At 37.2% G+C, this 26840-nt stretch overlaps 1 protein-coding gene across 9 annotated transcripts in view; it reads right to left on the bottom strand.

The window, feature by feature from the left end:
• The window catches only part of MYCBP2 (MYC binding protein 2), a 211490-nt gene that overhangs the window by 144425 nt on the left and 40225 nt on the right, over positions 1-26840 (bottom strand). For 7 of the 9 annotated variants that reach the window (XM_075720664.1, XM_075720685.1, XM_075720671.1 and 4 more), the window contains exons 1-12: positions 19338-19518; positions 18868-19110; positions 18517-18588; positions 15036-15132; positions 10590-10663; positions 9285-9423; positions 8410-8486; positions 6626-6830; positions 4016-4180; positions 3165-3323; positions 2205-2409; positions 1351-1496 (exon numbers count right to left, since the gene is read on the bottom strand). In XM_075720664.1, coding sequence (XP_075576779.1) covers positions 1351-1496; positions 2205-2409; positions 3165-3323; positions 4016-4180; positions 6626-6830; positions 8410-8486; positions 9285-9423; positions 10590-10663; positions 15036-15132; positions 18517-18588; positions 18868-19110; positions 19338-19487 — 1732 coding nt within the window. In that variant the 5' untranslated portion in view covers positions 19488-19518. Of the gene's footprint in view, positions 1-1350; positions 1497-2204; positions 2410-3164; positions 3324-4015; positions 4181-6625; positions 6831-8409; positions 8487-9284; positions 9424-10589; positions 10664-15035; positions 15133-18516; positions 18589-18867; positions 19111-19337; positions 19535-20912; positions 21067-26840 lie in introns of those variants that run through there. The other 2 variants (XM_075720658.1, XM_075720691.1) reach the window with 2 other exon arrangements.

Genomic DNA, 26840 nt, shown 5'->3' with positions numbered 1-26840 from the left:
ATGAGAGGAGTTAGCAAAACGGTGGTCAGCACAAAAACCATAACTCCTCCATGGTCATGCATGAGAATAGAGCTGTGAAGCAGAGCTACTATTGCCACGTTTACAATCAGTATAAACCTACTTCTGTGATAGCCCTTATACAAGCTAATTACATTTAGAAATATCTGTATGGAAGTACCTGGGCTGCACAGTGAGGTTATTTGGGGTCCTTAGTGTTAACTTATCAAGTGAACCACTTCTGGTTTCTATTTAACTTTTCTTGGGGAAAAAAATCCCACACTCTAAGTATAACATATAATTTTCTATTATTACTATTCCCTCCCACACCCAGATATATTGGTGAGATGTATAAATATTTTAAGTCACACATCTGATTATTTTATGGTCCTTTTCTCTACTAGATACTGTATCCATACATCCATGCAGCATTAAAGGCTGTATGTACACCTAAATATTAAAAAAAAAAAAAATGTAAGGAAGGAAAGTCTGATCTCCAAAAACCTGTAACTGCCCAGTTGTAAGTACAGACAATACAATATTAAAAATGCTGTGATAATGCATTTCACAAGGCAAGATCCCAAACTGTATTTTCCAATAATCATACCAGTTGGTATTTTTCCCCCAAGGTGGGTTTTTTTAGGGAGGGGTGGGTGGGGAGTGGGAGGTGTTTTTGTCGGGTTTTTTTTTTGTTACTTTGGGGGTTTTTTGTTTGTTTGGTTTTTTTAAAAAGTAATTTTGACATTCCTGGCAGTCCTTTCTCTACAAAAATTTCTAAGAAAAAAAAGAAGAGGTTTAAGAAACAATATTCCACATTTTTTATGTGACTGCAAAAAACCCTGATAAAAAGATTATAGAAAAATTTTCAGGCTATCAAAAAAGGACAAGAACAACTTTGTAGTATCAGCATTAGTATCATATTCACACAGGTCAAAATGGCACACGTGCCTACAGTAAGGGCAAGTTTAAAACATTTCACTTACCAGAATGATTCCACTTCGCTACATCACCAATAAATATATGTGCCTGATAAGCAACATTTTATCCATTTTAACAATATTATACTAAAACTGCCCTGTAAGTCTAAAAGTTCAGTAGTTCAATTGGAAAGAAAGAACTGCATTACTTAAGATACAAACTTTTATCATACAGAAGAATCAAAATACTAACTGAAATAGTAACTGAAAAGAACAAATCTATTTCTAAAGTAACCCATTATTCCAATTCAAGTTTCAAAAGTCAGCAGTGGTACTGAGTTTATTAAAGAGTGTAAAAAGATGTACTGAGGAAAAAACCAAAAGGTGCAGTAAGAAAGAAAATGAAAAGCCATCTTGCTAATTTCACATCACTTACCCAGCAAAAGATCTAAAGGTATCATCTCTTTTACAGCATCAAGGATTCCTCTTTGCCTCGCTTCCTGGCCATCCAGCTCTCTAGCACACGCCTTGCAGCAGCCACATACAGCGCAGCCCGACTCACCTGAGCCACAGCCACAGATTCTGCAGCAAACAGAGTTCCTTTATCACTACCTTTTATTTTCATGCATTACTGATGCCTTGATAATTAAAACATACTTTATTAGGTTTTCCTATCTGTGGACATGTAATTTTTCCTGAGATAAACAGAAGCTATAGCTAGTTTAAATCCTAGCTGCTGTTGCATGGTGGCAGGGAGCATACACTGACCATACATATCTAAACTGACTTCTCAGCGTTAAGTTTTCTTCATTTAATTAAACACACGCCACATAAAAACATGAACAGGAAACAATGAGCACATGCAATGCTGGAGAAATAGTAATGGCCATATGTAAAGCAGCGGCCCTTTATGCAGCTCAACCCTGAAGTAAAAAATAAAAGCAACTGGAACAGCAAGATAAAAAACTTCCATTGTAGGACAAAGAAAGGTTATCCCAAATGCAGCAACTCTGGCAAGAGACAGATAACATTAGTGTTCATATTCAACAGCTTCTAGTAAAGAACAATATGCTAAAAAAAATGTAAAAAAATGCATTTGAAACCAAATCTCCTGCAACCACCACAAGCTCTTTACAAAAATTTTAACCACCTTCTGCTTTTAAAAGCACAGGCTGTTTTTAGATATGTTATCTTAGACTGAAGTTTAGGAAGACATCAACTCAGTTTACATTCAACGTGCTTTAGCCATTCAACGCACTATAGCAAGTATATTTCCATACGTTTGCTTACCCTCCAGGTACTCTGTCAGGACGCCCACTACTAACACAGCTAGCGCCATAGCCTGTGCAATCTCCACATACAGTGCACACCATACACTGCTCCAGCTTCCATTTATGCATGCCTGGAGGACACATCATGGACTTCTCATCTTTTTCATCCAGTTCCTCTTCTAGGTCTTCATCCATTGCTGTTGCCATGTTCTCAACTCCAAAACCTAATCAAGAAATTGAAACAAGAAACAGTTGTTTTCTGAGGCCAACAGTAGCTACTGAGGAAGCTCTGAAGAACGCTCACAGATCAGTTTTTAAAAGGAATGACTAGGCATGCCTCATTTGCATGCTCAGGCAGCACAATGACAGTTTTGAAACCTCTCTGAGCATGGGCTGGGGCATATATCCAGGTTTCACAACTAAAAGGGAAATGAAACTTTTATATTCAGTAGACAAGTAACAGGTCATTTACTTGTCACATAAAATAATCCAATCCAGCAAAGGTGAATAGGTATGATTTTTCATACCCTATATTCAGGAGTAACAGAAACATTCAGTTGTGTGGAGAAAGATGTAGACTTGTATTCATGCTCTGTTTAGGCAAACAGGGGCCTCAAGACAACGCAAACAAGGAAAGGCAGAAGATTTTTTCTTACTAGGACAACGGCACATAGTAAGACAAGGAGGGATGAGGTTTGGTTTTATTCATTTGTTTTAAAGAAAAGCTTTTTCACCGACAAAAGAAAAGTAATTGAGGTTTTTGGGTTTTTTTTAACATAACTAAGTTTATTAGTACATACAGAACACCAAACAACTGACAGTTGAAATGAAAGCACACATACCTGTTTTTTTTAAAGCACGTTGCATGTACCTAGAGCTTTAGTATTGCAATTATATTTTATAATAAAATGCTTAGCTATGTTTTCACTTGTGATATATTCCAGCACACAAAACAGAAGGAAAAATCTGGGTCCCTCACCTTTTCCTCCCTGGCTCATGGAGCCTGTGTCTCGTCCACACTGTCCTTTATTATTTACGCCAAATGTCCAAACTTCTCCATTCTTCATTAACACACAGGTGTGAGCTTTGCCCATGGCTACTTGAGTCACAAAATGGCCTTTCAAATCTGTTACTAAACCTATAAGGCATAAAACAGTTGAGTGGTAAATTGAACTGAAAGAAACTTCAGCAGTATAACAAAATTTTAAAATTAACAGCAAGGGAGAAAAGCAGCAGATATAAAAATCAAGTGCTAGAATAAGAAGTGAAAGGAGAATTAGGCCTATGCCATTTGTCCTGCAAAGAAAGCAAAGGCAAAACCAAACCAAACCCTGCTGCAAATCACTGGTTCTGAAAAACAGTTCTAAAGGAGTCATTACACCACTGGAGCTTATTTCTTTAACATTTTATTTAAATTGAGATGTACTGGATCATCTACGAATTCAAAACAGGCTGTCTTGTGAGCAGAGAAATGTATAAGGCCTGGTTTTCTGCAGCCTTTGCTCATAACAAAACATGCCTCATTTCTGTGACTTCCCTGTGTGGCCTTCTAGTGTCAGATTAAAAAAAATAAGGATTTTTTTTTTTTTTTCTCCTTAGTGGAAGCATTCGTTTAGGTATTTGTCACCAGTGCTGCTACACACTTTTACAGAACTTAAGAAAACTGTCATCTCTTTCTATCCTTGCCATATTTTGTTGAATCAGCAGAAATTCAGAAATCTGTAAGGAGAGTAAGAAACACACAAACATCATTTCCACAAGCTAAAAACTTCCAGATTAATTTCAGTTACTCTAGTTGAGAAATCACTTAAAAGACAAATAGTAACTTACTTGTACTATCAGAGTAAATGGCATCTTTTCCAAACATGTAGAGTTCTCCATCTTTCGAAATTACAGAACTGCTTCCATTATTGCACGCTGTAGATATGACAATCTTTCCTTCCATTTTAATAATTTTTTTAGGTTTATATGGTTTTGACTGCCGTCTGCTTTTAGCTTTAAATAAATAAATTTCAAGTCATTCTACCAAAAAACCTTCAAAGGCACAATAACATTTGTTTTATAATTAGGGGTTAGTTTTCAGACTGCTACTGAAAAAAAAAAATCCATCTGTATGATCTCCTGGTCTAATTTTTATTGGATTACACTGGTTTCTCTCAAAAAATTCATTGGCAAGCAAAGTCATGAATCGATAGGTACCTTTCATGAATGGTTCTTCAAGTTTTTCTTTTATATATATACACTGAACTAACTTTATGAACTTTACAAAGCAGCGCATAGTAAAAAAAGTCCTCATTGCCATCTGAGAAGAATATATATGACAATATATGCAGAATAAGTTCACAGAGAAATGTTACACAAGTTTGGTTTTTTTTTTAAAGAAAAATATTAAATTCTCTATTTGTTAAAACCATATTTAGAAAACCTTTGAGTCACAACAGATTCCCATAAGAGGAAAAAAGGAAAAAAAAAGTACTAAAAAAGCCCACTCCAAAATCATTGTTTGCAATCTGGCCTCAAATGAAACAGTAACAACATAGGTAAAAGACTGGATAAATCAACTAACAGGTACCATTACTGCCTGTGAATTTTTGCCCAAGACAGAACTGTCAGCTACTTTCACTTGCTGACAATTACCAACTTTCTACCAGATGAGTCAAAAGAGTTGAAGTTTAAAAGAACTCAGAAAGACCTTGATCAGGTCCTTGAGCAGATTCTTCAGTAAGAAGATCTAGTAAGCAGTAAATCTTCTCACCTAAATTTTGCCAGTTTAAACAAAAGCAATGACACCAATTTACTTCAAAGTGCTAAAATTCTGTTTTATCTGAAATTGTACATTAATTAAATATATAACAAAAAGAATCAGTTTAATTGTATTTTGGATAACTTCCCAATAACTGCGCAAAGAAATCTTGAAATTTGTGCTTTTAAATGTATGTCCTGAAATCTTCTTAATTTCTTAAAGAGTACTACTATTAAATTCCTCTCCCCTGAACACATTCAAGGATCCACTCCATACGCATTATCAAACCTTAAAATATATTCTTGCCTGTATTTTAGTTATATTACATGGGAAAACCCACACATTCTTAGGAAATACTGTCAGTGTAGTTAATTTTTCACAGGAACAGTAAGTTAAATATGCTTTGTTTCTGCATGAGCTATGCCATAGCTCACATATGCAGCCCACTGAGTTTTTGTTAACAGCTTTCTTGAAAGGTAAAACTCCTACAATATTGATTGAGACAAAGCTGGACTCTACCACTGCTGCTTATCAAGATTTTAAAACTATTTTTAAATTCTACTTTAAATAATTTTTAAAATTCTAACCATCTACTACTACCTAAAGACTTGAATTTTATACCAACATTTTGTTGTTGGTATACTGTTGGTATGCATGTTACTTATCATATTTCTAACTGATTGCACTGAGGCACAAAAACTTCAGTCTTACTAAATCTGTGTTTAAATTCCATGGCTAGCAGACCAAATTTTTCCACAAACCTGGTTTGTGAAAAATATATTAATTTTAATGGTAACTTCAAACTATAATATTAAAACAGAACATTATTGAGAGATTAATTTGAATTTGAGTTAGGCTTCAATACTGTACGAAAATGTTATCTATGTAATATACATTATCCTATTAAAATATACACATCATGAGGCTGACAACTCAAAAATACCAACTTTGTTTTAAAATCCTCAGGAGCTAGATATTTTTCAAAACACATTCTTTACTTTTTTTTTTTTAATTAATCTAACACAACATAACAGAACAGCCTGTTTCCTAAAGTGAAGTATTTAATTTAATATCACAGCAGATCAGAACTTTAGGGCACCTAAAGCCATCTTTCATTGTCTTATAAAGTGTACTTCAACCTAAACACACAACTTTAGAGATCAAAACTAGGAAATTTGTTAATTTTGTATTGAAGAGGCATTTGTTAGTCTGAAGATCAAATTAATCGGTCTCCTCTAATGTCTGAAGAGTTCTGCTTGATCAAGCACAGAAGGCCATGCTTCTACAATTTCTAATCAATTTCTAATCTCCATTAGGGAGAGGCATTAGCTGGCAAAACACCCGTTTCCAAAGTTTTCTAAACCAACAGTGAAGAAGCAAAAGCTTGGCTCTTCAGTTTTCACACAAAGGCCCAGGCAGACAGCATGGCCTCTTGACCAAAACTTATGACTGCCTTTTCTCAGGACAACTCTAAAATACCACGCCCACCATACAATCCAAACTGCAGTAAAAACAAGATCAACATCTCTAGCTGGGAAGAGGCAGTGTCACTGCTTGTCAGGACCCATGGCTGGCGTAAAATTCAAAGCCAATGCCATGCTTACTTATTCTTGGAAAATGTTAAAACTCTTCTTTTCAAATTAAAAGGTGGTTAATAGGCTTTTATCAACCATTGGTCAAGCAAGCATAATACATACTTGATTCACCATCTTCTCCTTTACTAGCAGAACCTGTGAAGAATATGCTTCCATCCTCAGCAACAAGTAAGGCATGTGAGCCATCATGTCCAACAGAGAACTGAATAATCTTTGGAGATTTTGTGATTGGGAGTTCAACCCATTTTCCTGCTGAAGGACCACCTTGTTTGATTCCAAGGCTCTGATATTTGCCAGTATAATAAATCTAGGAGAAAACAGTTTATCATTTTCAGTTATGCCACAGCACTTGAAACTTGTATCATTTTTGAAGTTGCATTGTTTCTAAATCCTGTCATTTCAAACCATACAGAACTTTTCCTGACATTGTTTACACCATTTCAATACCTCTATCCTAAACCCATGAATTTTGACTTAATGGGGGAAACATTCTGATTAGATTCTGCTTGTTTTGAAAAGTGGTTTCTACTGTGCCACAGAGTTAGTTTTCATATATAATTGTTTGGCTAGATGAGTTGAACACACAAGAAAGAACTGTTCAGAAGAAACTACTCAGAAGAAACTAAGCATTTAAAACACTTAAGAAAAATGTCTGGTCTGTGTAAAAACAAGATGGTATTATAACAATAAAAATAATTAAAAATACCAAATTACTACAAATTTTAATATGTTTCAACACATTTTTAAAACTTATTTTCAGTAAATGCACAGTGGCCACTGAGTACATAAACAGTAACATAGAATAAAGTATTTCACATGAACAAACACAATACTACTAATATGGACTAAAAAGTTTCCTCTAGAACCATGCTACTCAACAGTACTATGAAATGGGTGTGTTAACCTATGTGGGCACCTAAAGCTATCTTTGAATGTCTTATAAAGCGTGTTTCATACCTAAACACACAACTTTAGAGATCAAAACTAGGAAATTTGTTAATTTTCTATTGAAAAGGCATTTGTTAGTCTGAAGATCAAATTAATCTGCCTCCTCTAATGTCTGAAGAGTTCTCCTTGATCAAATTCTGTTTCATACTATTACATTTTATTAGGAAAAAAAAAGCTAAGTTTATTTATGAACATTTTCACCAATCTCACTCTTTTGACAGGAACAGAGCAAGGACTTCATTCCAATAAAGCAACACAATTCTGAACACAAGAAAACAAAGAACTATGCTTATAGAAGTAAAATAACATTAGTTTCCCAAACCAAAATAGAAACAGAGTAAGTAATGTAAAAAGTCATAGTGACAGTAAGCAAAATTATTTCTAAATTTCAATGAATATGCAAATGCCTCTGAAAACAGTCTCCACTGAGCAGGACCAACATATCAAATAATTAAGAATAAGTTTAAAGAAATCAATTGAGAACTTTGCATAGGGGAAGTCAATAATTCTCTGAAGGACTGGAAAAATCAGGCTGGGATTTAAATAAATGACTATGGTCAGACTGTTTATGGAAAGTTATGAGGAAAAAAATTTTGCAAATGTGCTAATAAATCATTTGTAGACAAATGGTAATTCTGTCCCCCAAATCTAAAACAAAGCCCCACACTGCCTCTAAGTCTGAATGACTGTAGAAATTCCTGTAAATTCAAGCCACAGATTTCTCAGTGGTTCCAACACCATCTGTTTATGTTTTCAAATAAACATTTGCCTTTTTCCCTTTAAAGCGGGCTCTGAAAATGTATTTAAATATAGTCATATTAATTCATTCTAACATATTACAAATGCAAAAAGGAATTGTGGAAAATAATAATTAAATTAAAAAACATGTAGAAGTACATTGATGCAACTTGCTATTTACTGCAGAACATTTTCAATACCTTTCCACTAGCAGTTTTCATTAGTGCAAACTCTCTTCCAGCACCAAGGACAGCTGATTCCTCATCAAACCCTGTACCTGCACGAGTAAGATTGCATTACCCAAACAGTTTAACCAGGCAGTTTCACAGAACAGTTTACAGACCTAACTCTGCCAGGGAGCGTTTGTCATAACAAAGGTTCTAAGCAAGTCACAAGCAAAACAAAGTTTCGCTGCCACAAGAAGGCTTACTGGGCTAGACCTTGCAGAGGTGTTCAGAGGGAAAAAAGCACTAGCGTAAGAGCAACTGCACTTGGTCAGCCAAAAGGTCCATGTAGCCAAATATGCTTTTGTTCTGATAGTGTCAAAAGTAGACACCTAGCAGACCAAAAAAGCCCAAAGTAAAGGTCAAGTGATATTTCTCAAAAATACCTTTGTAGACACCAACAATTTTGCATCCCAAATTCTGATGTAAAAGGTGGTTTCCACGTATTTAGAATCTTTCGATGCATTTCTTTTCCATTAATCCAGCCAGCAGTTCTTTTAACTTTTGTTAACTTTGACTCACAGCAAAGAGTTCTATAGCTTAATTACATGTTACATGAGTACTATTATGAAGTCCAAACTTCAAACAATTATATATTTATTATACAACTAGAGGAAAATAGTGTAAACCATGGATAGTGCTATAGACGGAAAGGTGGTTCAAAATGAGTGTATGGACTACTACGAGTCAAGTAACACTTAAGCAGTTTCAAAACCCATGTACTTCTCCACGTTTATAATGGAGCTCTACCTTCCTGCACATAATAAAGGCAAACAAAGGGAAGGGCAGTGTTTCAGTTTTATTTTTTGAATTACTAGGCTTGTTACTAACCTTCAAAAAAGAGGACTTACTGATAATGTGCAAATCTTTCTCCAGATCAAACAATGAGATGCCACAGGCATGTAAGCATTTTCTTGCAAGCTTAAGCTGCAGTTCTTGTTGCAGTACTGGCTCAGTACTTGTAGCAAATATTCGCACTACAAAGCCATCCTGCAATAAATACAGATCTACTTTACACTGTATAATAAATGCATTAATTTACTTTCCATGGCCTAAGTGCATCAGTATAATACTATTTCAGGGTAAATTATCACAGGACACATTGATAAAGTAACATTTATTATAGAGGAGAAAAGAAGAAAGTACCAAACAGGATGAGCAGAAGATAAGCATCTGACAGACCTTAAGTGTATACTGAATTCTATAAAAACACTATGAAAATAGTGAATTGCTATAGAAATAATTAACTCTGAATCTCACTATAGAAATCTTGATTTTATAACTATTTAGATCTAATTTTTAAGCCCCTCAACTTCTGATTCGGAACCCAAAACTCTGCATGCAGTTTAAGAGTGACTGCTTTAAAGAGTAGCTAAAACAGGTTTCTGTTTAAAAGTGCAGATGAAGTATCTTCATCTGGCCATGTTAAAAAAAAGTTGTTCCATTAGCAGGGAAGTGGATTAATCCTGGTTTTCTTATAGTTGCATGTCCAGCATCTCTTGCCAACCCTGTCTCACCCCACCCCTGCCCCATCTCTGTTTTACAGCTTTCTCACTGTCAAAAACCTGTGACCAGTCCAGAACTAAGAATATAATAACTGTCTGCTGAACAAAACATAGAACAGCTAGAACTGGTTCGCCCCATTAGAAGCACTTTTTTGGGTTTCCACAGCTTTGGCCAATATGAAGTTTTCATATAAAAATCTATTGGAATATAATATCCTTCATACCTCTTCTATTAAATCTGGCTGAAATTCCCCAACAAGTACCAAAGCAATTACAGGAAATTAAATTAGAAAAAAAAATATAATTAAGCTCTAAGAAGCTTATCCCACAGCGTCCCTGTAGAATAACATGTTAAAAAGCCATTATTCCATGTATAATATTTTTTCCTCAGAAAGAGCAAAGTTTTTCTTAAATCTTACCTGAAAAATAAAAAAAGAAAATCTGAAAAATCCATCACAAATCAAAATTGTGTGGATAAATACCAAAATACTGCTCCTTTATGCTCAACTATGCAGTTTCTTATTATCTCTAGTTACATGGAGAAAAAAAAGTGAAGAAAAAGCCAAACATTAAGCAAAGAGGAAACTAAGTATTGTAAAATAAAACAAGTCAGTTGAGAGAAAAAGTTTACCCATCATATATAACACTTACATCTCTAGATGCTGCTATTTGATTAATATATTCTCCATCAGTGAAAAGAATATTCTGCCCTTCAGTATGACAATCTGTGAAAGAAAGATGAAGTGCACCGCATCAATTTGTACTATCATACATACACACACCATTCTCTGCTTCTGTCTAATTCATTCTCTGTAAGAGTTCTAGTTTGCCTAAAGAGAGATCATACTGTTCTGATAACATGTTATTTTATGCTAGGATCCCCTCTCTCACCAAAAGCATATAATACTCCTTCATCCCTCTAAGAGTTATTAAAGCACTTTCCACTGTATGAAATGTAAGGGGTTACCCCAATATTTAACTGCAAAAGCATTTAGTATTCACTTGTGAGGGGTATTCTGTACTATTATAACACAACTAAATTCTAATTTTCTGGGAGCGTTAGTCTTTCTCCTTCCCCAAAGACTTTTTTTTTTTTTTCTTTTTTTTAAAATGAGGGCCATTAGCTTTAAAGAAAAGTTTCCTCAGTCCAGCATATAAAACCTACAGAAATAAATGAAACAGAATCAAACTTTTCATTATTCATCTCATTTTTCCATTGTTTATAAATTTCACCACACTATTAACTGAAAATCTAGGGGGTTTTGACAACTATAAAGCATATACTTGAATGCATCACAAATTTATTGAAAACAGGTCAGCTATTTGTAAGAAAAAAGGTAAGGAAAAAATTCTGCCCATATTAGGGGAAAAAAAGACCACTTTCTCTACAAGTTTAAAAGTATGTCCCTACACCATCTCTTCTTCCCTTCTTGCTCTGCTGACGGAGCTACTAACAAAGAGATTGGTATTATATGGCTTGTAAGGTGCTTGTTTCATTGATTACACACAGGAAAGAGACCCGTTCCAAAAATACTGCAGGACAGCTACTTTACACTCTAAATATCTGCTTCATAACCTGAACAAAGATACAGTGTCAGTCATTTTGTCTAACAAATGTAATGCTAAATGAAGCACAAGTTTGCTATTTCTTGCTAGCTAGCTGGAGTGTTTTAATAAAAATAATACAGCTGAAAAAACCTCACAGTATTCACAAACCCATAAACTTGTTTTACTTTTTCCTGCTATACTGCCCAGCCCAATACAGTATCCTGCCAGGAATAGAATATGCATGAGGTGGCCTTCTCTAATTCTCACGTCTTGAAGTAACAGACCTAAAGTAGACAAATGCCCCCTTAGAGCACACACAGGTGTGAATCACAGAGAGGATAAGCAGCAAGCAGAATGGAGAATGGCAGATACACTGAAGTTTGAAATATTGTTCTCCCAAAAATAATCTCGGATTTAATGACCAAAGTCCATTCACATTACTAATTCTCTACGCTGCAAAGTGATATTAGTGATAAAACAAAAGAGCTGTCAGTAACTTGAAGAGAAATTCCAAAAATAATCTAAATGACATTTCTGAAAGGTTATAGGAAGTTGGTGAGTATTAAGATCCCTTGAATGGCTGAAAATTACATGCTCACATAAGCATAAGTCAAGGAAACAGGATATTCTGTCCACCAGTGGGTCGATACTACACTGTTTGGCCTATTTCTTGAGTCATTTCAAGAAGAGGCAAGCCTCCCAGTAAACATTTTTGGGGGTTGTTTATATGTTTGGTAGGTGTGTTCATAGAGGAAATCTGGAACAGGGATGCTTTTATTTTTTAATATATGTTCTTCAGAAGACCTCCTAAAAATTAGCACTTGATTAGGTAACATCCAGGGCCAGCATTAAATATCCAATTAACGGGAAGAGTAGAAAATGGAAAGCAAATGGAATATCTGCAAAAAGTAGGATAGTATAGTGTCTCAGCTAGCAAGTAGCTCATGATCAATTGCAGTCTTATTCAATCTGACTTTGGAAATTATTCTGGGGACAAAGACATCCAAGGTTTCTGTCTGGAGATTATTATAATAGAAAGGGTTTATGTTTTACTTAAAGGACATAACTACAGACATCTGTTAATTACAGGCTCCTTAGAGGCTTCAAGAGAAGATGACTGTGAAGCATCACCTTCCATATATATATTGTGCATTCTGTGCCTGCTGAGAAGTACTCTTGAGCTCGTCTACGCTACCCTCAGTTAGCAGTACTTTTTAGACTAAGTGAGCTCCAAGATATTAATGTGTAGTTTCAAAGAACAATGAAACCGAACACCATGTAACTTCAACTTCTTCAGCTGAACACAGCAACCTTTCTCTAAGGTATGTAGTAAGCATTAAAGAAACAGTCAAGATGAAAACCTCCTCTGTAAACTCAGGACCAATCACCTCAAAAGTCTCATACAACTCAGGGATTCTTTTATGGTATTTGGACTGGGAAGATAGATCCACAGCTCAAGAACATTGTATGAAGCCTGCAAAGGCATCAGATACAAGAATGTTGAGACACAGTCTGGTAGTTCCAGATACATTGTCAGATTTGCTAGATCATCTATCAGAGCAGAAAAACTGCTCTTTGAAAAAGTTTATGATTTCAAGAAGCTGGTGGATCCTACTGTCTGAGAAAGGAGAAGATAATGTTCCATAGTTCACTGAGTTTTCTAAGGTCATATGACTTCTAGCTAGGATCAACTCCTAATCACATCTCCTAATGAACTCCTAATCTCCTATGCATCCCTGTATGAATAAATTTGAATAGCTTATTTAAATGCATTATCACCAACCACAGCATTTGAAAGAGATTAACTCCAGACAGAGCCATGTCTGAATACCATACCAACTAGGGGGAAACAGTTGGAGTTGTATCAGCACTCAGCTGTTAGCAAGGTTACTGCCCTCTAGTTCTATCCAGTGTGGTTTTTCAGAATTACAACATGCTGCGAGTCATTATTAAGATTACAGTGGGGCAGCCACTACTAGAGTTATGTACCTACTCAGGTTTCCTCAGAATCAGTCACATACCCTCCTCCCACCTTCATTTCTTTCATTAGAAGGATTCTAATGGGAAATGGAAATAACCAGAAGTGGACCCCTTTGAATTTGTCCTAGCCAAAAGAACAAGGCCACATCTGCTCGCAGTATTACACTGAGATAAATGTGTAGAAGTGCAGGAAGTAAAACAGCAAACTTCAAGGGCTGAAATACAAAGGGTAGTAGTTATGAAGAACATCTAGCATCCACTTTGACACAATTGCAAACCATACAAAATGCAATTGTGTGAAATAGTTTGAGGGATTTCTGACTGGGTGTTCCCACAGTTATAAGATTTGCTTTTGCACTCAAAGATTAATACATTTCTGTTTAGAAGGCATATTCTGGTTTAATTTGTGCCTTTTTACAGTATAAACACAAGGCTGTCTTGCAGAATGACACCTGTTACTGAGATTTGCAAAAGCTAACAGCTCAGAGATGTAGTCTTTAAATGTGCTCAAGTGTCTCTCAAGACTTGCATGAAGAGCACTGATTTGTTTACCAATAGTAAAATAATTAAGGACCTCACAGGACCCTATTGGTTGAAGAAGCTGCCTTGAGGTGAAGAAAGTGGGAAAACAATCCTACAAGGCAATTTGTCTGGTGCTTGAATGTGCTCTCACTCAAATTTCTCACACAGCCCCGCAAAGACCAAGCAGCCTAAACATCCAGATTTTAAGGACTCACAGAAAGTTGCATAGACTAGATTTTACATTCCTAGTTTGTTTCAAAAATTAATGTTTGTGGTTGAAATACAAAAAGCCTAGAAAATTTTTCTGATGTTTCAGTCAGTGCCTTCTTATTTATGTCAGAATGCAACACAAAAATCTTTCTTCTGATCTACAGAATAAGCCTATCATTGTTCAATCGGAAGATATTCTTGTGCCTTTCTTCTCTTTATGTGAGTGGCTAAGAACAGATGTGTTTCACCAGGAGGCGTGTTCCAGGAACATCCTCATTTTCTAAAGAGATCCAAGTTATGAATCTCCTCTGCAAAAAAAAACCAAACAAAAACAAAACTACCAAAAAAAAATCCCAGAACAAATAAACAAAAGCCCACCACCAATTTAAACATCAGAAGCATGTCCCATCAGTGTTCATTAGCATCCTTGTTTTTTGGATACATTTCTACCTATATTAAAAACCAAATTGTTTTGGTCAGTTTGTAACTACCTACATGTAAGAGATACTGGTAAACAAAGTAATATCCGAGCCAAATGCTCAAAGTTCAAACAAGGAAGAAATAAAGATTCTTTAATGAGGAAGTTAAGCTCTTGGAATCTTTAAATTGAGATGACCACGCATTTTAAAATATTGCAATATTCTTCCAGTAGTTGGAGTAAGATGCAAGACCTCTGAACAAAATACTGCAACTAGTCTAATGCAGCAAACCAAAGCCATTAAAAAACCACTCTTTTTGTGATCTCAAAATCTATCTCAATTTCTCTTCTGCTTACCTCAAAATACATAGCATGTAAACAGTAACTACAACCATCTTCTCATATCTGGAGATTCATACCTGGCAAAGCAACTGTACCGTCTTGTTCCAAAGTTTCAGGGTTTATTCTTACAGCTGTCATACTGTGATTATTCGCATCTCTATATAATAAATAACCCTGGTAAAAGTAAGAAAATATATATATTGGTATGAAAATATTTGTAAATACATCAAAGGATATTGTCAAAAGTGAAAAAATGCAATCGTTATTTTTGGTATTATTTAAAAATTTTGGAAATCTTTTACACCAAATTTGCTTCATTTTGATAATCAACTTTTTTCCACTAACCAAATTCTGCAATAAAAACTGGAAATTTTACCCCCTTCCTCCATACTTTCTACATGTTGTAGATCAGCATGCTGAAGCTCATATACAGCTTTTGAAGCCACATGTAGTAATGCTGTTCTTCATATGTGTATACAACTACAGTTAAAAGCCACAGTAAAAAACAATGTTCCTGTCCCCACTTCCCAAATCAACATAAGATTCACAGGAATTCCAGGAAGGAGATACATGTATTGCCCTATATAGAAGAGTGATCATTAATGAATATTAATATGTGCATTAAAAACGAGACAATTTTTTTAAAAGTTAATTAACTACTTTGATTCACACATTAACAAGATTCCATGTGTTTATTCTTTCTGAGCTCTTCATCAAAGAAATTCCCGCAAAGTATACGCTGATTTTGGTGACAGCAGCCATGACACAAGGTTACATACAATGAGTTCTTATACTGCTCACCTCCCAACTCCTAACCAGACCTAGGGGAAGGGAGATATTCAGGACTAACGATTTCCTCTTTCTGTTTTTCCATGTGCAGAATACCTTTGTATCCCCAAATTTACCTATTCTGGTCAGCAGCCCACATCAAGAAGTCTCCTTTCGTATACCAAAATAGTATCTTCTCCAGTTCATATGTATATATTTTTTAAAGGTTTGATTCAGTCACCAGCTTAGAAGGTTTCTCAGTAAAAAGATCTGCCTACTTGAAACTCACATTTGAGGTTTATTGTTTATACCTATAACTTTGAGTGGACTTTTAAACAAACACAGTCAAATAAGCTTTGCTTTAGCTTAAACCAGATAGGTTGCATAAGCCCCCACGTTTGCATAACATGCACAGATCCATAAGAGAGACAATATGGCAACTTTGCTCTCGTATCTTTTTCGATCTTACAATGCCTGTGAAGCCTTCAAAGGTTTTGAGGGAGCAGGACAGAAACACAATTGGGGAATTTACACTTAGATAGTACTTCTGCTATAAAAGCAGCTACATGAAAGGAAAAAAGATTACTTAAGGGAACTTATGAACATAGTCATTCAAGGTGACCGAGGCCAAGCAAAGCGGAGTTCACCTACAGGAGGGTTGCAGAGGCCAGTATGAATAATCACTAAGTAATGATTCTGACAACAGCAGTGTCATAGCAGGAGAATATGACAATGGCTTGCACTTGCTTGAAGCATGATTGGCCTCCGTGGGGATTCTACACATCTAAGAATGGATGCGTTTCACAGGGAGGTCACTAAGGCTTAACCTCAGAATATCTTCATTTTTCAAAGTCAGAGACACTAATTACAGTCATCTAACAACAGAAAAATCCAACCAACCTCTTTCCTTCCACCTAAACTACTTGAATTTTCCTGGATAAATAAATCTCTGTGAAATGAGGAAAAACAAACCTACACAAACTAGGAAAAGTAAGTAAAGAGCATTAAAGTAGGTAGAAAAGTTTCAGTCTAAAATAACTTATATGATGAAGTAAGAAAAATCACTTGACTTTGAGCTGACTTAACCAAGCACCTGAAGGAAAATGAGTCTGAGGGCACATCTTACCTCTTCTACAGACACACATTTAGCAGTAAGTGCAACTTACCTATCTTCCTAGAAATATAGCCCCAGAGTGACATTTTTCCAACTAGCAGTGCCTTTGGGTGCAGTCACTGTGTGAGTGCACACACCTGTACAAGCACCTCAAGAACAACAGCAAATATATTTGCAGCTATGTACAGAATGTCCAAATGCGTAACTCTATATAGTGAAACTGTATGGAACCTACTCCTTTCCAAACTGATCAAACAGGCTCCTGAATGAATGCATCCACACACATTTGTATTGCGCCACTATACCTTTTGGTGATCTATCTGTTTTAATGCGAAACAAAACCAGATTTCATATATATATACACACACACACACTAACTGTAATAATAGAATACACATTTGTAATTGTCATGGTTTCATCCCAGCAGGCAACTAAGCACCGGAAAGCTGCTTCGCTTGGGAAGACAAAATGCTGTAACTCCAAATGGCCCCCGCTTCCTTCTTCTTCCCCCAGCTTTATATGCTGAGCATGACATCATATAGTATGGAATATCTCTTTGGTCAGTTGGGGTCAGATGTCCCGGCTGTGTCCCCTCCCAGCTTCTTGTGCACCCCCAGGCTACTCATTGGTGGGGTGGTGTGAGAAGCAGGAAAGGCCTTGGCTTCATGTAAGCACTGCTCAGCAGTAACTAAAACTCCCTGTAGTATCAACACTGCTCTCATCCTAAATCCAAAACACAGCACTATAACCAGCTACTATGAAGAAAATTAACTCTATCCCAGCTGAAGCCAGGACAGTAATGAACAATTTCACATCAAAAGCACGGCAAGAAGTACACGTAACTTCACACTGGGGCAATAATATCACCAAGTTAATAGTAAATATACAATAAAAATTGCTCAGTAGTTAAAAAACAAAGCAAATTCCTTGTTCTCCGAAATTTAATTTTTTGGTGGTTTGGGTTTTTGGGGTTTTTTTTTTGGGGGGGGGGGGGGGGGGCGGGGATTGTGGGTTGGTTGGTTGGTTGTTTTGAGAGAGAGCACACTCAGTGGTAATGGTAATAAAAGAATTCTAAAAAACCCCACTATTTTTATAATAAATGGCAAAGGTATAAGAAAAGGTGGTTGATATTCCAGAAACTGACTAACTAAAAAAAACCCAGAACATCCAAATATAGCTAACTCTGCCCTGGTAAAGTCAACAATTATCTCTACTCTACACACCCTCAATCCTCCCGCAACCATAACAGCACTTCCTTATTTTACTTCAAATGTTTTAAAATCATTTTGTTTTCATAAATAGATATTTCGAAGTTTTTTTTTTTTACACTATTTTGTTGCAACAGCACACTTTTACATCCGACTTCATTATTTAAGAAGCGCACATCAGTTAAATTTATGAATTGTACAGTCAAGTGTTAAACCATCATATTTTCAGAAAGCCTTTGCGTTGTCACTGTAAATCAATTACACTTTTCATTACTCCTTTCTATATGGCAGTACCATCAGATGTTGCTTATCTTCCACAATTTAATAAGTCAGTACCAAAAAACTGTTTTTTATAACTAAAGCCAAAGAAACAATACAATATCTGTGTAAACTTACTCTAAGCCAAAGTCTATTTAAATGACTCATGAGGGATGGGGCGCACATTTTATGTTTTAGTTATTCACCTACCTGAGCATAGCCTAACCAAGACTTTTTTTCCTTTCTGCTTTTGATGCGGGATGTAGAATTGTATATATGGCCCTGAAAAACAAAAAACTCCAATCTTTTAACAAGTATCAGAGTGATAACTTTACACATAATCATTTACCATCTAAATAACAATGTCCTCAACCATATTGAGAAGTGAAAATTGTATGAAAACGCTGTAAACTTTCTTATAGACATAATCAGAAAAATTTAGAAAAACTGTAAAAGAACTGATCATTAGCAAGCTTCAAAAGATTCTCAATGGAAACAGGACATCATAGAAGTTAAGTTAAAATATTAACTATCTCATCAGACAAGAAGAAATCACATTACCCTCACTGTCCCGCTATATCCAGAGCCAATTTTGTAAAGTCCATCTTTACATAAGAGATAGAGGAAAAAACCATCGCTCTGAAGTAGGCACTGGTCATCTTCATCAACAGATACTTCTTTCAACGGCCATTTGTGCATCAAGGCTGCCTTCTTTATCCCATTACTGAACCAGTCCTGGATTTGGATTTTGCCAACCAGAACTGCCTGTACACTCCGCTGAAGAGAGTTTAAAATGGTTGGCACCTAAACAGTAAAATAAATAGCAAGTGAGTGAAAAACATGACTATTTTTTTAAATATTCTATTTTCTGTTCTATCTCCAACCCAAGAGAGACAAAGAAATACCTACACAACTCAAAAACAGTGAGGGAAAAAAGTTAACTGAATTTATACATAGATCTGATGAGATCAGAACTCATGTACACGTCATCTACATAAATTCCCAGATACAGAAAAGTTTTAGTGCAGGACCTGAATAGTCTGACAAGCATGGCTGCCATTATTGGTGAGGATAGCAGAGATTGCTTGCAACGTTCTTCCTGTCTCTCCCCATGCAGCTACCAAACTGAAGAGGCAAGCGCAGGAAAGTGCTGTCAAGGACTGTCCTGTACTGTCATTCATTCCCGTGCTACGGACAGTTATCTCCAGAAGAAGCTGGAACAGGGATTCTGCAGATAGAACACAGCAATTACGTAGACAAGTCACAAAATCATACCAAGCAATTTGCCAGTCAATGGAAAATTAAACTTACAAAATACATGATACATCTTTCCTCAGTTATTAAGTTTAGCCCTATTTCCAGGCAGAAAAGAAAGCATCCCACTTAAATAGGCCTACAACATCCTTACTTTTTAATTCTTTTTCAGCCAGAAAACATCGAGTCTTGATAATCACAATGGCTGGAGAACAAGAAAAACTAAGCCCTTCTGTTACACTGGAACACATTAATAAGAAATGGTCCAGAAGGAGTTACTTCACCTGCCTATTCAGTCTACCTCATCACTGAGATGATGTGTCGGTCTTGACCAACCTTGTCTAATCTTTATGACCATTACCCATGTTGAAGCACATCCCATTTCTCAAAAACAAGCATTTCAAATCAAAGCTTGAAAATTATTTTGATCATATGTTTCTTTTCAAGCACCATTTAGTGGCTGAACATCTGTAACAATCAAGGTGTAAACAGAAATCCACCTCAATTTTTTTGAGAGTATATAAAAATAATCACTAAGGCACTAATCAAAACAAAGCCTTCTTTGTAGCTTTTTAATACTCTGTGCATCAATACAAAAGAAAACGTTTCTGTAGCAAATTACTATCATCTTTGGAAATAGAATACCAAGAATAACACAGGAAAATATACATAGAAAATATTAAGATTTTCTATTTATTTTTAAACAACAGTGCTACAGTCTAGCCTTCCTTGCAGTTCTATAAACCCATCAAAACTATGAATTAACAAAAGATAACTGGATATTAACTTAAAGGACATAATCAATCATACATTCAAAGCCATCAGGAGTTCAACTTCTATTTGCAATATCATTAAAAACAAAATTAATTTTCAGGGAAACTTTTGGATGGCCAGGGGAAATAAAAGCAAGAATTCTGACATTTCATTTAGCAGCTTTATATAAATCACAACATTAAATAGCTAAGCTATAGATTACAACAGCAGATCGCAGAAGTTCACCGTAGAACCATCTTCCTTCCAATAAGACCAAATATTTTATAGGTTCAGTAAGACAAATGAATAACAATTTGTAAGGTTTACTATGTTTCAGTGAAAGTGCATTACACAACAAAATATGACTTTTTTTTTATATATACGCACCTTTACATGCCAACATTCCTGTTCTACAAAAGATTAATGCTGAGAAAGTACTGGTTACATATAGCATAAGGAGTTTACACTACAGAATAAACTCAGTCTGTTGAGAACAAGCATGTTAGTACCTCACAAATACTTGCTAAGAACCCTTTTCTTCCGTCCAATACAATAACAGATGTATATTAATACAAATACAGTAACAGATGAGATATTACCTAGGACTTCAGGAGGCTCTGATTGCAGGCCTTCTGGTTGCTGGCCCTGGAGCACATTAAGTAGGGCTTGTAGGCTCCTGAGACACAAGGATGGATGAGAAAATCTCGTCTCCTTTATCAGTTCGAAGACTTCACATAATCCAACTTCAATGATCTGAAGAAGTACAGATATTTCAGAATATCTGTTAATATAATATTTTTGGGTCTTCATCAATAAACGTATATCCCAGTGTTCACAGAACAAGACAGTTATTTGAATAACAAAAATATAATACAGAATACAATGGTAATTCGAGAGAGAATCAAAATCAAGAACCCACCTACACAACTGTTCTAGCAAATATTACACAGAAGTAGTGTCATTATATGAAAGAGCATATCTAAACAGAGTAATAGTTCCCTGAAAAAATAAGGAAACTTACTAGAAAAGGAAAATTTTTTGGACAATGCAAGACAAACTGTGCCTCTGAGCCCTCCCAATTTCTATGAAGTTCACCCTTCATTTGACAGACCTCTTTTTCCCTGTTCCTTGCTCATGAATGTGAGCCAGCAAGCTAGAATTGGCTTGCAACCTGACTTCCCAACTTGAGTAATGATACATTTGACAGCTGATACTGGCAGCACTAGTACTTTCCCCTCCCAAGCCTCTGAAATTGCTCTTGTGACAATATAAAAAATAAAGATTAATTACCTGTCAACTAAAATTCCATATGTACTCAGCACAGGCATGCATTATGCCAACTAATACGACATCTGTAGGAGTGTTGTTACAGCCACTCCTAACCTTCCTTTTTAGCATTCCTGAATATTCTGAGATTACAATTATGTTTCTCTCCACTGACTGGTCACTATCACTTCCTTCTCAAACTCATTATGTAATAATGATGAGGATGAAAGAGAAACGTACAGGGTTAACTCATTACAAATAAGCAACCATATCTACAAAATTTCACTATGTATTTCTGTCAAGAGCAGAGCCCCAATGTTTAAAATGTTTAATATAGATTCACCCCTGAGTGAAATCTAAGGAGAAAAACTGAAATGTAAAAATAAATAGAATTTTTAATGGAACTGCTACTCATGCTTAAAACAGATCTATTCTGACAGTCAGCTCCAAGTTCTACTGAATGCCTTGTAACTGTCTCTGCTGTCTTTCAATTTATTTCAATTCCTATCTTTCAGAAGTTATTTTACTACCTTTTTGATTTTTGGAGGAAGAATAGAAACATAATCAAATCAAGTCTTCAAAGTGCAACAGCAATTTTCCTGCAAATTGCACCTTATATTTCATACCTTCAGTGGAGTGGGGGAAAACACATGCATGGAATCTACAGGGGAAAAAAAAACTGTCAAAAAGTTACAGCACAGATGCACTTTCCAGGATCCAAAACTCAGCATTAGTTTGCAGGCTAAAGAATAAAATATACTGTTGTGTATTTTTAGAAATACCCTTTCTTTTCAGTGATAGTATCCCTGAGAGAAACTGAGAAGTTTATTCTATTCTTCTCAGTCTTCAGGCAGGAGTCCTCATCTAGCAGCTGTCAGAGGCAGCTGGAAAAAGCAGAGAAGCTAACACATTGGAGAAAATAATTTGGTGAACTTCCACTACAGTAGGAATCAACAATGGATAGTTCTGCTGGGATTTTGCCTGATCTGCACAGGTTTGGGTTGGGGTTTTTTTAGTGTCTGAGATCAACAGACTGGGTAGGCTTCTTGAAACAGGTCTCTTTGCCATATTATATATATGTATGTATGTATGCATATATATATACATATATAATGCAGGTATCTCTCAACTCCTCCAAACTGTGCACTGAAGGACGGAATAAGCAAACAGTTCTTTACAAGACATCTTAAGCTTGTTCTCGCGGCTCTCTGAAGGGTCTCTGAACCATAACAAGCACTCCTGCAGCCTCAGTCTCTGTGTCACAGCCCACCAGCTCTTACTAATGCTCTCCACACAACCATTCTCTCGTTCCCTTTGTGACATCTTTGAGACTTCAGATCAAAAGCATAAGCCCACCTTGTGAAGGGTACACAAAATTCTGGCCTGTATGCACATATTATGACCCATAATTAATTCCTCAAAAAAAAATATTTCTTTCAAGAAGTCTTATCTATACTATTATTTCCTTTGTCTTCCCTCTCTCATAATTGCCCAATACCTGCATTTCTACATTTATTTAAGAATACATAATACTCTGTATATTTAATTCTCTGCATTAATTTATATGTATATTATATACATGCAAAAAAATACTTTACACTAGTAACACATTCTCCTAATGAATTTTAAAAGACTTAAAGTCAGTTTCTAAAGAGAGCAATTATTTTTGTTTTATTTTTTTGTTACAACTTGAAACTATTTATTTTTGCTTAAGCTCATTAGCTAAACAGCAAAACGTATGCCACTGCAGGAACAAATTATAATTAGTCAGTTAATTCCACCTTGTTCCATCATTTGTTCCTTTTAGTAAAGGGCTTCTGCAGATCACCCATAACCCAGTCTTAAGTTTAATACTGAGGGCAGGGAGACCAACTGCAAATCAAGTCAGTAGAACTGAAATTGCCCTATTTCAAGCAGAAAGAAGTCCCCATCATTAGCAAAGGTACTAAATAGATGAGTCGGGCAAAGGCAAATAATTCACATAAATCCAAAAATTTAAAAATTTGCCACCATCCATAAGTCAATATAGAGATAAAATACTGCCCACTTTTCTCGGTCAGCAATATCTAAAGCCAGCTGGATGGCCTTCGCTTCTGCAAATTGCCTCGATTCAACTTCTTCAGCACTTTCTACAACTTGTCATATAGCACTCCATACAGCAGCTTTCCACCTCCAATGCTTTCCCACAGGACGACAGGACCCATCTGTGAACAGGGCATATTGCTTTTCATTTTCTGATAGCTTATTATACAGTGGGGCCTCCTCAGCACATGTCACCTCCTCCTCTGGTGATATTCCAAAATCTTTGCCTTCTGGCCAGTCCATGATCACTTCCAAGATTCCTGGGTGACTGGGGTTTCCTATTCGAGCCCGTTGTGTGATCAGTGCAACCCACTTACTCCATGTAGCATCAGTTGCATGATGTGTAGAGGGGACCCTTCCCTTTGAACATCCAGCCCAACACCGGCAGTCGGGGTGCCAGCAGGAGCTGTGCTTCAGTACCAACCACTTCCAAAGCAGCTCGAACCCCTTCATATGCTGCCAATATCTGTCTGAGTTGGAGTGTAGTGGGCTGTGGATCCTCTGTATCCCCAACTCCAAAACCCTAGGGGTCAACCTCAGGTCTCCCCTGGTGCTTTCTGCCAGAGGCTCCAGGTAGGGCCATTCTCCCTGGCTGAGGTGTAGAGCACATTTTTTACATCCTGCCCTGCCCGGACTGGCCCAGGGGCTAACTGCATGAACTATCTCCTGTTTAATTTGTTCAAAGGCTTGTCGTTGCTCAGGGCCCCATTTTAAATTGTTCTTCCTCCGGGTCACTTTAGAGGGCTTACAATCTGACTGTAATTTGGAATATGCATTCTCCAAAAACCCACAACGCCCAAGAAAGCTTGTGTTTCATTTTTGCTAGTTGGTGGGGTCATGGCTGTTATTTTGTTGATCACATCCATCGGGATCTGACGACGTCCATCTTGCCATTTTATTCCTAAAAACTGGATCTCCTGTGCAGGTCCCTTGACCTTACTCTGTTTTATGGCAAAAGTGCCCTTCAGGAGGATTTGGACTATTTTCTCCCCTTTCTCAAAACCAGCTTCTGCTGTGTTGCCCCACACAATGATGTCATCAATGTATTGCAGGTGTTCCAGAGCTTCACCCTGTTCCAGTGCAGTCTGGCTCAGTCCACGGCAAATAGTGGGGCTGTGCTTCCACGCCTGGGGCAGTCAATTCCAAGTGTACTGGATGCCCCTCCAAGTGAAAGCAAACTGGGGCCTGCACTCTGCTGCCAAAGGGATTGAGAAAAACACATTAGCAATATCAGTTGTGGCGTACCGCTTGGCTGCCTTTGACTCCAGTTCGTATCGAAGTTCTAGCGTGTCTGGCACGGCAGTACTCAGTGGTGGTGTAACTTCATTCAGGCCACAACAGTCTACTGTTAGCCTCCACTCTCCGTCAGACTTTTGCACTGGCCATATGGGACTGTTAAAGGGTGAGCGAGTCTTGCTGATCACTCCCTGGCTCTCCAGTCAACAAATCAGGTTACGGATGGGAATCAGGCAGTCTCAGCTGGTGTGATATTGCTGACAGTGCACTGTTGTGGTAGCGATCGGCACCTGTTGTTCTTCGACCCTCAGCAACCCCACCACAGAAGGGTCCTTCAAGAGTTCGGGCAAGGTAGACAGCTGTTTAATTTCCTCCATCTCCAAGGGAGCTATACCAAAAGCCCACTGGTACCCTTTTGGGTCCTTGAAATACCCTCTCCTGAGGTAGTCTATGCCAAGGATGCACAGAGCCTCTGGGCCAGTCACACAATGGGGTGCTTTTGCCACTCATTCCCAGTTATAGGTTCACTTCAGCCTCCAATACAGTTAGCTGTTGGGATCCCCCTGTCACTCCAGAAATACAGATGGGTTCTGTCCCTTTATAACTTGATGGCATTAGTGTGCACTGTGCACCAGTGTCCACCAGAGCCTTCTACTCCTGTGGGTCTGATATTCCAGGCCATTGAATCCACACAGTCCAGTAAACCCAGCTGACCATTTCCTCCGCCTGGCTGGAGGCAGGGCCCCTCTAGTCCTGGTCATAGCATTCATTACTCACTTGTAAATACAAATCAGAAGTCCCTTTACTGAGATCAGGGGTAAGATCAGCCCTTCTACCCTGTCTGAGGAACTGCCCACTGGAGACTGGAGCAGCAATTTTCCTGGAAGAACCCCCTTGAGTGATGATTTTTTCTTGGAACTCACATACTGGTGCCTCTAGCGTCAAGGTAGATTTTTCCATCCCACTTCCTCATGTCCTCTCCACGGTCATGCAGGTAAAACCACAGGGTGGCCCATGGTGCGTACCCTCTATATCCTCTCTCTTGACCAGAGGGATGCTTACTCCTAATAGCTGAGATACTGGTCGGTACAAGTCGGGAGTTGGTTCGATCCTCTTTGAGTCGCTGAACCAGTTTCTCCACAGCTGGGAGAGGTGGGGAAGGAAGGGAGACTTTCTTTGTATTGCCGGGGTTGGCCAGCCAATTCATCCACCATTTGTCCCTCTCCATCTTTCCAGGTTATTACTGGAGGTGCCCACTGTCCTAGGCATTTGCCCATACTATTCCACACACCCTGCCACTTATAACTATCCAGCCTTGGGGCAGATCTCTGGATGATATTCTTAAACTGCTTATTGACCTTAGACAAATCAAAACAATATTCCCAAGAAATACCAACACATGTATCTTAAGTACCCAAGGATGTTCAAGATACTGAAAAGTTGTTGTAATGAAGGAGGAAACATCATAGAAGAAGGTAGTGAAAGTGCCACTCTGTATTTCCTCCATAAAAAACCTCTCAGAGGAAGAATTATAATTGCTAATTGTCTCCATGAGGCGGTACCTGAAGTACAATAATGGCTTCAGTACAAAACCCAAATACCAGATTAAGCTCAAGGCCAGTGTTTTAATAACAAATCTCCCAGGCAAAACATCACTAATCACTGCAGAGCACAGCAAACTGCAAAAACCAACACAAATCTTTAACATGTACAGCAAAAAAACCCCTTCGAGCCCCCTGTTGGGCACCAGAAAGGACTGTCGTGGCTTAACCCCAGCTGGCAACCAAGCACCACACAGCTGCTCACTCACCCTCCCCCTGACCCCCAGTGAGAAGGGGGAGAGAATCTGAAGAGCAAAAGTAAGAAAACTCATGGGTTGATATAAGAACAGTTTAATAATTGAAATAAAATACTATAATAATAATAATTTGTGATGAAAACGA

The sequence above is a fragment of the Pelecanus crispus genome, chromosome 1 (assembly GCF_030463565.1).
Source record: "Pelecanus crispus isolate bPelCri1 chromosome 1, bPelCri1.pri, whole genome shotgun sequence".
In the NCBI taxonomy this organism is placed as follows: Eukaryota; Metazoa; Chordata; class Aves; order Pelecaniformes; family Pelecanidae; genus Pelecanus; species Pelecanus crispus.
The sequence above is the reverse complement of the archived record's forward strand: the minus strand, read 5'-3'. Positions and strand labels throughout refer to the sequence as shown.